The sequence below is a fragment of the Gymnoscopelus braueri genome (assembly GCF_963280865.1).
Source record: "Gymnoscopelus braueri genome assembly, chromosome: 11".
Lineage (NCBI taxonomy): Eukaryota > Metazoa > Chordata > Actinopteri > Myctophiformes > Myctophidae > Gymnoscopelus > Gymnoscopelus braueri.
In genome coordinates this window covers 10,234,328-10,250,331 of record NC_137613.1, presented here as the reverse complement: position 1 = coordinate 10,250,331, position 16,004 = coordinate 10,234,328, and the positions used below count along the sequence as shown (strand labels likewise).

Below are 16,004 nucleotides of genomic sequence, written 5' to 3'. Positions count from 1 at the left end.
CTTTACAGACAGTCTGCAAAAAACAAGTCTTGGTGGCACAGATGTATACAAAAGGATGCTATAAAAGGATGAGGATAATAAGCCTATTTTACTGCCGCCTATATTAAGACGAAGGTCCCAGGACCGAAACGTTTGATTTTTTTTTTAATCCACCCTCACTATGAGCACAGAGCACAATATGAGCATTTAAAATAAAGACATTATATTTTCTTAAGTCTGTTTAAAGGAGTTTTCCTTAATTTTTATGCAGCAAACGAGTCTTTTTCGGCCAGTTTTCCCAGATAATAAGCCATCTATCTAGGGCTGCTTTCCATTGAAGGTCCTGAAGAGATTTTTTCACCCACTTTTGGCAACAATTCTCTACTGACTTAAAACAGCAGCAATATGATGGGAAATATTAGTTGCATTGAATATATCATTCATTGTGAAGCGCACGTTGATTATAAGTCTAAATATTGTTGTGACACGTGCTGCCTGTGGAACTGTGTGTGTGTGTGTGTGTGTGTGTGTGTGTGTGTGTGTGTGTGTGTGTGTGTGTGTGTGTGTGTGTGTGTTCGTGTGCATGTGCGTGTGTGTGTGTGTGTGTGTGTGTGTGTGTGTGTGTGTGTGTGTGTGTGTGTGCGCGCGCGTGCGTGTGCGTGCGTGACTGCGTGTGCATGTGCGTGCGTGTGTGTGTGCGCTGCCTGCACGCTTTGGTCTCAACTTTCCACCGTCCGTGTGACTTTACCGCCACCTTGTGGCTATTTTAGGGAACTGGTCATATGAGAGCCTTGATGTGCAACATGATATAATGTTAACATTCCTCTACATTCATGTGAGCTTCTGTTTCCTGCAACAACTTTCTCCCTTCATTCATTTTGGCAATTGGGGGTCCCTTAACACAGTGGTTCTCATAGTGAGGTTCGAGGACCCCCAGGGGTCCTAGAGGGGGATCCAGGGGGTCCCCAGTCAAATTAGTTATTATTCATCAAAAATAATTGTAACCACTTGATTCCTATATTCATTGCTTTTGAAAATAGCAGATCTACAAGCTCACATCATGTGATGTGCGGTGGGCTTGTAGATCTGCTGACATGAAGAAGTGTGAGAACGACAGCGTTAACAGAAAGAATGTAGCCTAAGAGTGATGCATTATTGTGGATCCATTTCATCACTCTGTCATCGGTCAATCAGTCAGCGACCACCAAGCAGCCATAGATACTGTATGGCTCAGGTTTCTAGGTTAAAATTAGATGTTGAAACCCTTCGCAAGTTCGCATGTCTGTGTGACAGGTTTTGTATATTCAGCAGTGGTGGGAAAAAGTACTAAAATGTTGTACTTAAGTAAAAGCATCAATGCAGAAATACCCCTGTTACAATTAAAAGTCTGGAATTCAAAATGTACTTGAAATTACAAAAGTGTTGGTATCAAAATGTACTTAAAGGGATAGTTCACCCTCAAAATGACCTTTTTCTTTCGATTATTCACCCCATGGAGACTTGAATTCATGGATATTTTTTGGTTTTGTCTCTCATTCCTAAGACAATAATTTGATGACCGGCAGTGGTTCCGGTAGGAGACACAAAGAGACTCCTTTGTATCTCCTACCGGAACCGCTGCCTACCGGTCCGCTGGTCATCATATTATTGTCTTAGGAATGCGACAAAAACAAGAAAATATCCATGAATTCAAGTCTCCATGGGGTGACTAATCGATAATAAAAAAAGTACCAAAAGTAGAAAGAACTCATTATGCAGAATGTCCCATTTCCCAGGTTTTCAAATGCATAAAAAATCGTTTGAAAATAGCAGATCTACAAGTGTGTGTGTGTGTGTGTGTGTGTGTGTGTGTGTGTGTGTGTGTGTGTGTGTGTGTGTGTGTGTGTGTGTGTGTGTGTGTGTGTGTGTGTGTGTGTGTGTGTGTGTGTGTGCGTGTTTGTGTGCGAAAAATGGCAGATCTACAAGCTCTGGCTACTTTTGGCAGGCGACACACTTCATATGATGTGATCATAATGTACTTCATATGATGAAGTACATATGATCTGGTAGCACCCAGATTTAGAACAAACATGGGAAAGTTCTCATTTTACTGCTCTGCCACCAAACTGTGGAATGCCCTGACACCATCCATTAAAGCATGTGAATCACTGGTTTCATTTAAAACTGGCCTGTAAAAACATCTATCAGGATGAACCACAAGGGGAGGTCAATGTAAATTCCCATAGAAAGGAGGTGTTATTCACTGCCACTGTGTTTCCTCTTTCTCCTTTGTACATACAATATAGTGTTTTGTATTTGCTGATGACATGTATTATTGTGTAAAATATTTATGCTATGTTGATTAATTGAATTCATAGGACCACAATGGAAACAAGTCCCCAGGGCCTTTTTTGTGTTATCCTTTTAGCCTTAATGTCTGACTGTGCCATGTGCTGTTTACATTTCTGACTAATGAAGTATCCAATCAATTAATCAAACAAACAAACGTTCACATCAGGGGTTCTTACTTGATGTAGCATCATCTACAGCATAATTAAATTACACCCAGGTAGTTTTTTCTCCCCCTATTATTCAGAAGGGGATCTCTGGTGGTGATATCAAAGAAAAGGACCTGCACACTGTCAGGAACTTGCCAAAAAAAATTGATCTTTAAAGAGCTAAACCTTTTTTGCAAGTCCTTTTCTTTGATATCACCATCAGAGACCCCCTTCTGAATATATGCACTTTCTGTCTTACGCACCTGTCACCAACCTTTGAGGTGTGCATCGGCCTTCTTCAAAAAACTCCACCTATTATTAACCCATTAAGACCTGAAGCCGATTCTACAGATGTCTTCTAAATCCCAACAGCATTCTGAAAAAACGTATGTTTCTATATCAGTGGTTCTCAAACCTTTTCATGTGAAGGGCCCCCAAAATGATATATATTTGGCCGCGGACCACCATCTCAAAATGTTTTGTTCCAGGGACCCCCAGAAGCAAAGAATAGAGTTAAAAATGTTCGCTTTAAACAATACATATTCAAAGATTTGCACACATTTTCACGATTTTTCAAAAATAGCCAAAGTGTAAAATAACTGCAAGTTATTGTCACATAATTATCCTTATGTCTGATAGCCAAGGGCTTAAATCAATCAAGTGTGGTGAGGATAGACTCAGTGAGTGAGACGGCCACATGGGTTTAGTGATTATTAAAAGTCATCGGTCTGCATTAGCTTCATGCAGCGCTCCTTAATATGACCATCATTTCATTTTATTACCCCCACCCCCCCACCCCCCCTATAAGCTATAAAGAGAACAGACTTCTGGGAAATGACACAGCGTAGCCTAATCGCCACACTTAACATGATTAGTCGTGTTTTCTACACAATAATAATGGATTGTGTGTGTGTGTGTGTACAGTAAGTGCTTGTGCGTGTGTGTACATTTACTCAAGTACTGTACTTGAGTAAAATTTTGAGGTACTTTTACTCCAATTTTCAATACTTTTAATTCTACTCCACTACATTTCAGAGACAAATATTGTACTTTTACTCCACTAGAATTATTTGAAAACATGAACTAGTTACTTTGCAGATATACATTATTATATTATAAAACATACATTAACCACTTCAGCCTTATTTTATACATAGGCTATTTGAAAATAGCCGCTCTACAAGCTCACAACGCGACGTGCTGTGAGCTTGTAGATCTGCTATTTTCAAACATTTTATTACTTTTAGTACTTTAAGTACATTTTGATGCCAATACTTTTGTACTTTTGCTCAAGTAAGATTTTGAACACAGGCCTTTTACTTGTAGCAGAGTAGACTGTGTGTGTGTGTGTGTGTGTGTGTGTGTGTGTGTGTGTGTGTGTGTGTGTGTGTGTGTGTGTGTGTGTGTGTGTGTGTGTGTGTGTGTGTGTGTGTGTGTGTGTGTGTGTGTGTGTGTGTGTGTGTGTGGGGGGGGGGCAGTATTGGCTCAGTGCCTGATGACCAGAAGCCTAATATCTCCCCCGGCCCAGGAGGGATTCCCCTTTAGGCTAGTGGTTAAGATGTTGGCGTTCCCATGCAGGAGACCGCAGGGCGTTATACATGTATAAGGAGGTTTTGATCACATCCTATTAGTACTATAACCACTTAAACCCTCCATTATTCTGAGGGAAACTGACCTAAATCCAACTGTACTTCTGCTGTGCTTTCCTTCTACTGTCCTTTTATTTTTTTTCGGGATTCAAATAAAAAAATAGCAGATCTACAAGCTCAAAAAGCGTCGCTTCCCACCACGTTTCGAGATTGCAAGATCTGTACTTTTGATGCTTTTGTGTGACGCTGTAGTATGATCAAGCAGGGCGTTCATTTACAGAGAAAACACAAAAAGTAAGAATGTAAAAAAAACAGATCTTGCTGTTGAAGTGTGTGCTGATTTACCCTCCTTAGCTTTTTGTGCTTTGATTTGTAATGCATTTGTACATTTTTAATGCCCTCTCAGGGTGAAATGCAAAGTTGCTGCTGCCCACAACAACATCTCTTATTCTACTCCTCGCCATGCATGCACCCCTGATTATGACACAGTGGCTTATTTTGAACTTGACATTACAAAGTTAATTAACTCTTCGGGGGGGGGGGGGGGGGGGGCAGCCTACTGGGAATTCCCACCAATTATTCTATTGTTGAGTTATGTTTGATCACAGACAGACAGACAGGCAGGCAGGCAGACAGACAGACAGACAGACAGACAGACAGACAGACAGACAGACAGACAGACAAGACCAACTACAACACACTGCCATGCATGTGGGCATTCAAAAATAAATACATAAAACTCATGTATATTTAGATTGTATATAGAGCACCGAAGTCTGACGTAATTTACACATCCTAGGTTTGTCTACCTGGTTCGCGGTTTTCCACCCCCATTCTGAATCCCCATAGACGTATTTAATATCGCGTCAAATAATAACTGTGTTCCAAAAATAAACAAATGACCCCGGCGGTTTGACTCTTATGGATATGAAGCATCAACTGACGGTGAGAAAACGATAATGTTACTTCCGCAGAATTAGTAAAATTTTCGCCAGAAACAGACTGTATCAAATATATGTGACTGACTATCATAAACGATACAGAACCTCCTCCCTGACAATATCGCCGAGACAGTTTGTTTATTTTTGGAACACAATTCTTATATGAGACGATTCTATGATGACCCAATGTTATTCTCCATAGAGAAATTACTTTACGAACCAGGGGATGAACGAGTGACGTCAGGACTTCTGTACTCTATAGGCTACATACTATAAGATTAGAATGAAAACATAACATTAATATAAAGAAATATCATGGTATTTTGTTTCTTTAAAACCTTGAACCATTGTGATACAGATATATATGAACTCAGGAATGGGAACTGTGTTAGTTCCATGTGTGGAACTGAGTAGAATAGGAATAAGTGGAACTGAGTAGAATAGGAATAAGTGGAACTGAGTAGAATAGGAATAAGTGGAACTGAGTAGAATAGGAATTGGAATAGGAACTGTGTTTAGTTCCAAGCCGGAAACACAATCGATTGATTGATCATGAAAACACACGTAAGCCCACCCAGATGGGTGGGCTGTCAGATGGGTGGGCTGTCAGATGGGTGGGCTGGGAACGCCTTCAAGATTTTCAAGTGGGCCCTGATCCAGAAGATATTTGGGAACGGCTGATCTAATTCATTTAATGAAACATTCTCACCTCATCCTGAGTATTCTGTTGGCCCTCAGGCTTTGCTCTGGTCTTATACAGTGTTAATATATCACAGTGTGAACGTTTCTCACGCTCAGACCATCAGAGCTCAGCCTCTCTCTCTCAAACACTTAACAATGAAAAGACCACTAAAGACCGTCTTGTATTCTTTTCTCAGGCACTCTGTGTTCCCGTCCGAAACAAGCTATTTAATTTGGATTCCACAGAGCTTTAGTGTTTGTTGTCTTAAGCCATTAAGACCGGGAACGCATCTGTAACTGTAACCACTTAAACCATTATTTTATACTTTGGCTGTTAAAAAATAGCAGATCTACAAGCTCATAGCGCGGCACAGAGTGGCGCATTATGCAATTTTTTGGAAAAATCGTGAAAATGTGTGAAAATCTTTGAATATATATATACTGTATATCTTTAAAGCGAACATTTTTAACTCCAATTATTGCTTCTGGGGGTCCCTGGAAAAACATATATTGAGATGGGGGTCCACGGCCAAATAGCGTACATATCATTTTGGGGTTCCTTGACATGAAAACGTTTGAGAACCAATTATATTAAATAGCAACATCCTTTTTTTTTTAACTGTTAGGATTTAGACATTTGTAGAATCCTCAGAAGCAAAGATTTGAGTTACAAATGTTCGCTTTAAAATATATATATATTCAAAGATTTGGACACGGTCATGATTTTTCTAAAAATAGCAGATCTACAAGCTCGTCGCGTGGCATGAGATTGTATATCTGCTATTTTTTAAAAGCCAAAGTATAAAATAATGGTTAAAGTGGTTACACAGATTCTTTCCCGGTCTTAATGTGTTAAATACACATTTCAGAACTATAAGAGATGAGGCCAGTTCTCTCTCAGTCGGCCCGGGACCGGTGCAGTGTGCAGCGAACGTCCAAAACCAACAGATGTGTTCACCCACACATCTGTGCACATCTGTTCTGAAGCGCTGGAACTCCTTCTCCTCAGTGTTGCCAGATTTTGTCGAGAGAAATAAGCTAACCAGGTCTATGAAAACAAGCCCAAAAGAAGCGACTATAGGCCACATGAGCACTTTAAACCTATGTATTGGCTGTTTGAAAATACCCGATCTACAAGCTCACAATGCGTCGTGATGCGACACGTTGTGAGCTTGTAGATCTGCTATTTTGTTTTTTAAATCTTGAGAAAAAGTAAAACATTTGAAATATTTTTTAAACATTTTAACAACACAAGTACATGGGTCCCTGGCACAAAATACTTTCAGATTGGGGTACGCGGACAATGACATTAATTTGGGGGGGGTCCACATTAAAACCACTGGTTTAAACAACATTTAGGAAACGAGGCCAAATAAGAAACTATACAGTACTTTAGAAACAAGCCAAAAAAAACGCAACCCACAACTACCAGTATTTACAAGCGACTCTACAGAAAAACAAGCTCAAAGTTGCCATATATTGTGATTACCATTACTGACACCTGTGGTGCTAATCTGTATAATCACTAGAGGGAGATGCAAGCCAAGGCATCTCAGTATGTAACAGACCTGCAGTGAATAAACATTCACGTTGCATCCAGAACGACGCTCACTGTCTTTATTGTTGTATGTAGTAAATGTTAGACGTACTAACCTACTTAAGGAGATACAACAAAAGTCACTTATAATAAGCAGACATGGCAACACTGGCTGGAACTGTTCTCCTCTTCTTGGAGTAGATGCAGAGGCACAAGTTGTAAGAGGCTAGTTTATATGGAGCAGCAAATGTTAGCAGGAAAACGTTTTATTGGGATATTAAAACATGATGATGATGCTGCATGCTGCCAGTACATTATGTAGCGATATGAGACTAGACATTTTTATTATTATTAATAGACTATGATACGGGGTATGCTGGGCATGCTGTCCAAATCAGTGGTCTTGATTATTTGGTTAGATGTCTGAAAATGCACATTGAATCCAACAGTTTAGCAACTTGGTCTTTCTACAGTTGTCCTCTACTCTGGTGTTCAAATAAAGCAGTGGTTCTCAACCAGTGCTCCGGGGAGCACCAGTGGTCCTTGGGGGGCGGCACAAAGCATTTTCAGATGGAGGTCCGTGGCCAAATGTATATCAATTTAGGGGTCCTTGGCATGAAAAAGGTTGAAAACCACTGAAATAAAGGATGTCAAGGTCAACGACTAACAGCAACAGAGTTAATCACTTTAACACTGGCGTCACTATTTTAGGACATGTCATTTTAGCCATTTTCACGATTTTTCCAGATGTTTCGGAAAAAATGTAATAGAAAAATATATTTTGTTTGCTTGGTTTGGCATTCCACGTTTTGGTGGCATAATGGTAGAATGAATTCATCCCCATGTTTGTGCCGAATCTAGGGGGAATGAGATCAGAGGAGCTCCCTCACTCTTTTGAAGTAGTCAGACAGGTACATGGGGCACTGCATGGTCCCTTGAGTATCTTGAAGACCAGGCCCATTGCAAGTTGCTGTTAAGTTAATGTAGGGTTTGATTATGAAAGGGATTATGATTTATAGGGTATTAAGATTATTGCCTCGGCACAACGCCTCTCTTAATCCATTCAATCTGGGAACGCATCTGTGTCATTTTCAGATTTCTTTGGCTATTAAGAAATTACATTTAAAGCAAGCATTGGGGGGGGGGGGGGGGTAAGGGTCAAAGCATGGCTTTTAGAAAATGTTGCAGAATAGTAAGGTCACTTAATATGTTAGCAATGTGATTCTATGTATTTATGCTGTAGGTAGTGTAGCTATTGATTGTACTATTTATTGCTGTACTGTCTGCCTGTATGTATTTTGTTGCAATGGTGTTTGTCTCAGACCAAGGACCACAATGGAAATAAGTTGCACGACATGTGTTTTTCCTGTATAACGTCTAATCAAATCAAATCAAATCAAATTGGCAGGGCTTACTATTTACCTGTTTGAGTGAGTGATAAATAAACCCTCTTACGTATCTCTAGAATCTTAAATCAAATGTTCTCTCTCCTCTCCTCTCAGGCCTACTCCCAGAATTCCCCTGCCATGCCGCCAGCCGCGGCCGTAGCCGTAGTCGTCACCGAAGTGAACTCCGTGGACCTGGACCCGTGGAACCGGACGCAGGTCTGCCGGTGGCCGTGCGAGTGTCCCAAGGCGCCCCCCAAATGCCCGCCGGGGGTCAGCCTGCTCATGGACGGCTGCGACTGCTGCAAGGCCTGTGCCCGCCAGGTGGGCCAGACGTGCAACGAGGCGGACACCTGCGACTACCACAAGGGACTGTACTGCGACTACAGCTCGGACAAGCCTAGGTACGAAACAGGAGTGTGTGCATGTAAGTGTCACTCACCCGGACTCAAACCGACCACAACCCCATCTAAAGTGAAACCCGTATAGGAACTCCAAAGGGCAGTGGTGGAAAGTAACTAAGTACGTTTACTTACAACGTTTACTTACAATTTTGACATATTTTTACTTTACTTGAGTAGTTCCCGATTTTCTATTTTTTACTTCTACTCCACTACATCTCAGAGGCAAATGTTGTACTTTTACTCTACAATTACGCTACAATTATTTGAAAACGTCAGTTATTAGTACATTTTAGATATAAATTATGATTTTATGAAACATACATTAACCACGTCTCATAACGCATCGCGATGCGACGTGTTGTGAGCTTGTAGATCTGCTATTTTCAAATATTTGTGTACTTTTACTTTTGGTACTTTAAGTACATTTTGATGCCAATACTTTTGTACTTTTACTCAAGTAAATTTTGAATTCTGGACTTTTACTGGTATTTCCATATTGCAGTATTTGTACTTTTACGTAAATATTTATAATTTGAGTACTTTTTCCACCACTGCCAAAGGGGAACCTCACCGATGTTTAACGTGAATCCTGTCGTCAGTGTTGCCAGATGGGAAATGTTAAATTATAGTAACGGAGGCTTAACATTATCGTGTTTGAAAGAAAACTATCGTACACAGCCAAAAAAGATATATCACAGGTGTAAATAATGAATTTTCACAAAGAAATGCTTATATATTGTAAGAAACAACCTTGTTTGAGACAAAAACGCATCACACATGCTGCGTGGAAGCAGACAAACTTTCACACGCTTTTTTTGTGATATGGCAAAAGTATCGCACATTTAGGCATTTTTGGTATTATTGATCATACATTGTACGTACAGAGGGTAACATGATGGTACAAATGCAATGATTATCGTACATCTGGCAACACTGGCTTTCGTTCTGTAGTGAGGAGGACGTGTGTAAATGTAAAAATCCCTCCCAACACATTCTTTATGTGGAGGGGCTGGAAAAGCCTTGTTTTGATGAGTTTAAAGGACTAGTTCACCCAAATAATTACTTATTTTCTATCAATTACACAGCCCACGAAGCCTTGGATTCATGGAGATTTTATCGCATTCCTGCGGCAATAGTTTGACGCCCGGGTGGCTGGTCAGAAGGAGACTCCATTGAGTCTCTTTCACTGGTCATCAAATTATTGGCTTAGGAATACGACAAAAACTCAATGAATTCAAGGCTCCATGAATTGTGTTATTGATAGAAAATCTGTCTTGTTTTGCTTAACCCATTCAAGCCGGGAACGCATCTGTGTCATTTTAGATTTCTTTGATCTGCTATTTCTGCTATTTTTGAAAATGTTTGAACATAAATGCCAAAAACACAATTAAATCATTGTTTCATATATTATATGAAACAATTATTTAATTGTGTTTTTGGCATTGAACTTTGGAACATGTTTGGCTTTTTAAGCTTCGTAAATAATGACAATTGACAAAAAATATATAATGTACTATGGCCATATCTAATAATTGTATACACTTTCAAAATGTATTTTAAAAAATTGCTGAAATAGATGATCTACAAGATGTGTTGTAAGCTTGTCGATCTGCTGTTTCCACTATTTTTTTAAATGTTAAATATATGAAACATTTTCAACATGGAAACGATTATGACAAAAATAATCACGATTATCCAAAAAAAAAAGAGTCACGATTAAAGGGGAAGACCACCCATTTTCAATATTTAACTATGTCATTAATATAGCATAAAGGAGTTGTGTGGAAATAAGAAAAATTTTAAATGTTAAAAATTTTAAATGTTAAACCCAAATTGATTTTGGGTTTAACATTGCAAATTACACCATGATGAGTCATCACGGTGTAATTTGCAATGTTAAACCCAAAATCAATTTGGGTTTAACATTTAAAATTTTTAACATTTAAAATTTTTCTTATTTCCACACAACTCCTTTATGCTATATTAATGACATAGTTAAATATTGAAAATGGGTGGTCTTCCCCTTTAAGCGATTATGTAATAACTGTGACAGGCCTAAACTTGTGATTGTGATTTGCTTTGCCATTCCTTTCATGCCAGACATGTCGGGCACGGGCTGCGAGCACGACGGCGTGATCTACCGCAACGGGCAGAGCTTCACGCCCAGCTGCAAGTACCAGTGTGTGTGCGTGAACGGCGCCATCGGCTGCGTGGCGCTGTGCACCGAGTCCCAGCCCCCCCGCGTGTGGTGCCAAACGCCACGGAGGGTCAAGGTCAAGGGCCAGTGCTGCGAGCAGTGGATCTGCGACGAGCCCAAGAGGGGGCGCAAGACGTCCCTGCGTCACGCCGAGGGTAAGAAGCAAGCTTCACCACGCCTTGTGTTATGATGCTTGTAGATCAGTTATATTTTGGGGGTTTTATTCAAGTCCAGGATTGCAGGTTTAAACTGTTACATTTAAGAGACAAAACATAAAATAACAAAGTTACTGAGTGTACACAGTCACATTCTTAGTGTATATTTAAAACCTTTGCCATTATATTTTCAGCTTGAAACCCTTTTTTGTAAATAAATGAGGAAAAGTTAACAAAAATGTGATATTTACTCGCGACCTATAAAGTTTTTGGTGAAGTTTTTGCCTGTGTTTGAAACACTGGTGTGCTCTATGTATCGTTTCTCCCTGCCTCCCAACCAACACTCAACACAGCATGTCAGGCAGAAACTTCCTATCTCCTTATTTCAACTTTTTAAATAAATGAATGTCCTTCTTCATCATCATATTTTTGGACATTAAGGTTTCTATCTAAACCCAGCAATTTGTACTTTATTCGTCACCCCGGCTATCGTCTTTCTTGTCCCAAAACTTTGAGTATATATATTTTTAAAGCGAACATTTGTAACTCAAAACTTTGCTTCTGGGGGTCCCTTGAACAAAATATTTTTGATCCTTGACATGAGAAAGTTTGAGAACAACTGTTCTTATGGGTTCTACTCTCTCTGTTTGTTTGTTCGTGCGTGTGTGCGTGTGTGTGTGTGTGTGTGTGTGTGCGTGTGCGTCGCGCCCTCCAGTGGCCCCGGCAGAGACGGTCAGCTGGCATAAGAACTGCATTACCCAGACAACCCCGTGGAGCCCCTGCTCCAAGACCTGTGGGCGGGGCCTCTCGCTGAGGATCTCCAACGCCAACGAGCAGTGTGAGCTGGTCAAGGAGTCCCGCCTCTGCAACCTGCGGCCCTGTGAGGTCGACATCACCAAACACATCAAGGTACGTAGGCACCTACGATAGGTACCTCCTATCTGCATATTTAAACTGTGTGTGTGTGTGCTTTTCATGCTTTGGTTGGTCGTATTCTGGTTCTTCATGTCGTAAAATCGGGGCGTTTCAAGAATATTTAAGGGTGTGTTATTTAAATGACGCTCGGTTTCAGCCGTGACATTTATCAAGGCTCCGACCAAATGCACGCTAGGATTGGCTGTATAGGATCCTTTGATAAATGTGACTTCGACGTTGGTGTACGGCCACATTTATGGAAAAATATAAGCTGTTTTTTACGCTCCGTTGATAAATGAGGGCCACTATGAGGTTTCCACCCAACATAGACGATACCGTATAGCGTTGCTGTTGGCTGGAAAACAGTTCCTTTCTTAAATATTATTATTATTTTAAAAAAAAACATTTTATTGTGGATCTGCTACTTTTGATGCTTTTGACGCTGTTGTCTGATCAAGTAGGGCCAGGGGGTGGACTGGGCATCTGGCATACCGGTGGGCCGACCATGGTGGTCCGCAAATGATTTTAAAAAAATCCCCCGTTTTAGGATCATAAATCATCCACTACCTTTCAAAATGTTAGAAAATTCCCCAAAATAGCGGAAATACTAGATCTACTTATAATCATACGGTCATTTACGGGTTGTGCGGGCCAATTCTTTTTGTCCCCGTTTTACGGTAATGTTTGGGCTGGGTGGCCTCTCTGGCTCCAGAACATGGAAGGATGCTTTTCAGTAAAAGTGGTGGTATTATTAAGAGCATGTGCGTTTGTATGTGCCTCGACGGAGCCGGCCGGTAGAGTATCTGCACGCCGGTTGTGGTGGGCCGGTCACACAGATTTAGAATATGGAGATAGGAGGTTTCTACCCGACAACAACGAAATGACAACAGAGTGGATGATGTTACAGTAGTCCCACAGCAACAACGCCGTAATGCTAACCGAGTCACAGTCAATTGAATTGCCATTTATTTTCCCTCTCTCTCCCAACTAAATGAAGCCGGGGAAGAAGTGCCTGAATGTGTACAGGGAGGACCTGGCCTTCAACTTCACCATCTCGGGCTGCGTGAGCAAAAAGCCGTACCGGCCCAAGTACTGCGGCGTGTGCACCGACGAGCGCTGCTGCATCCCCTACAAGTCCAAGACCATCGACGTGGACTTCCTGTGTCCAAACGGCTCCGGCTTCACCTGGCAGGTATGTTACTTTTGATTGATTGATTGAAATTTTTATTAGGCAAAAGAATGTAAAACAACACAGTTACATTTATAATGCTTTTGTCTAAAAGGTCCGGCCAAAAAAGTCCTTGCGGACTTGTTTCCGTTGGGGTCCTTGAGTTAATTTCATAGACATATATAGTAGCAACCAAACAGTTCAAAAATCAACATGAAAATACAGATAATACAGAAAAAGTACCACTATGTACAAAAAAAGCATTTAAAAATATATGTACAAAAAGAAAGGGGGGGGGGGAGCATGGAAAAATAAAAAATTATATACAAAAAAAGCATGAGGAAATACAAAATATGTACAAAAAGAGGAGGGGGGGGGGGTCGTCTGTCTACAGGGAAACTGGTACTAGCTCCTCTTTCGGCCTCCAGAAAGATGGGTTTTTAGGGCTGTTTTGAATGAGCCCTTTGGTTTTGGTTTGATTTGATTGTTTATTTCGGAAACAGTTTAACCCACTTAAACCCCATATGGTTGAGCGGAGTCCCTCAGGGCTCCATGCTAGTGTCTTTTGTATTTTTCTGTTGTGGATGAATGGTTAAAGAAATCAAAAGGCATTTCAATTTCAAAGGCAGAAGTTTAAAGCGCATCAAGCCCTATCCCTTCTTGCTCCTATTATTTGTCAATCAAATAACATTGAGGAATAAAGAACATTCTAAAAGGAAGAGCAAATACCATCAAAAACCAAAAAATCCTCATTTCTTCAATGCTGTTGTCCCATAAATCCACACCTTTAATCGTAATTATTTTTCCCTCTTTTTTTTCTCCTCCCCTCCCCTCCCCTCTCCTCTCCTCTCCTCTCCTCTCCTCTCCTCAGGTCATGTGGATCCAGGCCTGCTTCTGCAACCTCAGCTGTAAGAACCCCAACGACATCTTCCACGACCTGGAGAACTACTACGGCTACCCCGAAGTCATGAACTGATACGTTTAGTGGTAAAAATAAAGGGTTATTTGTCGAGCATCTGTTTTAACCTCGTTAACCATTATCAAATACTATTACTAATACTATTCAAAAATAGCAGATCTACAAGCTCATAGCGCGGCACCGAGTGCCGCGCTACGAGCCTGTAGATCTGCTATTTTTGTGTGTGAAAAATTTGAGCAAATCTTTGAATGTATATGCTTTTTAAAGCGAACATTTGTAACTCAAATACATATCCCAAAATACATCTCAACATATTTTGTTCCAAGGACCCCCAGAAGCAAAGATTTGAGTTAAAAATGAATATATATTCAAAATACAGCAGATCTACAAGCTCATAGTGCCACGCTAAGAGCTTGTAGATCTGCTATTTTTGAATAGCCAAAGAAAGCTAAAGTGACACAGATGCGTTCCCGGTCTTAATGGGTTAAAAGGTTAATGCTGCGTTCACACTGGTTTAATACAAAATATACAAAGAAACAACAAAGCTACACAGCATACTGTATATCTGTTGCTTTGTATCTTTGTATCTGCAGTTGAAACCAGCTCAACTTACTCGTAGCTTTGTAGCTGTTGTATCTTTGGAAGCAGCTACAAAGGTGGGATGTATCTTTGTGTCTTCATGTCGCTGGCTTCCATTGAAAATGAATGGTAGACTGTGTCTTTGTAGCTGCCAGTATGAACGCAGCATTAAAGGGATAGTTCACCCCCAAAAAGTTTTTTTTTTCCCTATCGATTAGTCACCCCATGGAGACTTGAATTCGTGGGGGGAAAAAAATCCCAATAATTTGATGACCGGCAGCAGTTCCGGTAGGAGACACAAAGAGTCTCTTTTGTGTCTCCTACCGGAACCGCTGCCTACCGGTCGGCTGGTCATGAAATTATTGGCTTACAGGAATGCGACAAAAAACAAAACATATCCATGAATTCAAGTCTCCATGGGGTGACTAATTGATAGAAAAAAAGTTAACTATCCCTTTAAGCTCTATATTCTGATAGTAGGCTACTCATTGCTATATAGTGTTTGTTCAGTAACAGGAGTCTCCCTGTCTCTCCGGCTCTTTAGTAAACAGAAAATGCATTTTCAGGTGGGTTGCCGATTTCAGCCAATCAGAAGAGAGTACCCATTTATCAGCTTCATGTTTATTGCGTTCCAGTTCCAATGTTGTATCTGCTCATTTCTTTGTGTCATCACTTCCAATTTCACTTGTTTAATCTGTATCCTGACTGAGTTCTCTATCCTGATTGGATAAAATTGGTCTCCTGACCTGAAAATGTATTTTCTGTTTACTAAAGAGCTGGAGGGACATGGAGACTCCTGTTACTGAACAAACACTCTATAGCAATGAGTACTATCAAAATATAGAGCTATTTAACACTTTAAATATATATATATATATATATATATATATATATATATATATATATTTATATATATATATATATATATATATATATATATACATATACATATACATATACATATACATATATATACATATACATATACATATACATATACATATACATATATATATATATATATATATATATATATATATATATATATATATGTGTATCACCTTTCAGCCCTATAAAC

The 16,004-nt window shown here is 40.1% G+C and overlaps 1 protein-coding gene across 1 annotated transcript in view; it reads left to right on the top strand.

Annotated features, from left to right (window-relative positions):
• ccn4a (cellular communication network factor 4a) overlaps positions 1 to 14,520 on the top strand; it is an 18,959-nt gene extending 4,439 nt beyond the window's left edge. Inside the window, exons 2-6 of the mRNA XM_080442964.1 lie at positions 8,707 to 9,016; positions 11,094 to 11,345; positions 12,061 to 12,254; positions 13,258 to 13,452; positions 14,300 to 14,520. Of these exons, the coding sequence (XP_080299090.1) occupies positions 8,731 to 9,016; positions 11,094 to 11,345; positions 12,061 to 12,254; positions 13,258 to 13,452; positions 14,300 to 14,404 (1,032 nt within the window). The 5' untranslated portion in view covers positions 8,707 to 8,730 and the 3' untranslated portion in view covers positions 14,405 to 14,520. The remainder of the gene's footprint in view (positions 1 to 8,706; positions 9,017 to 11,093; positions 11,346 to 12,060; positions 12,255 to 13,257; positions 13,453 to 14,299) is intronic.
• The last annotated feature ends 1,484 nt before the right edge of the window (positions 14,521 to 16,004 follow it).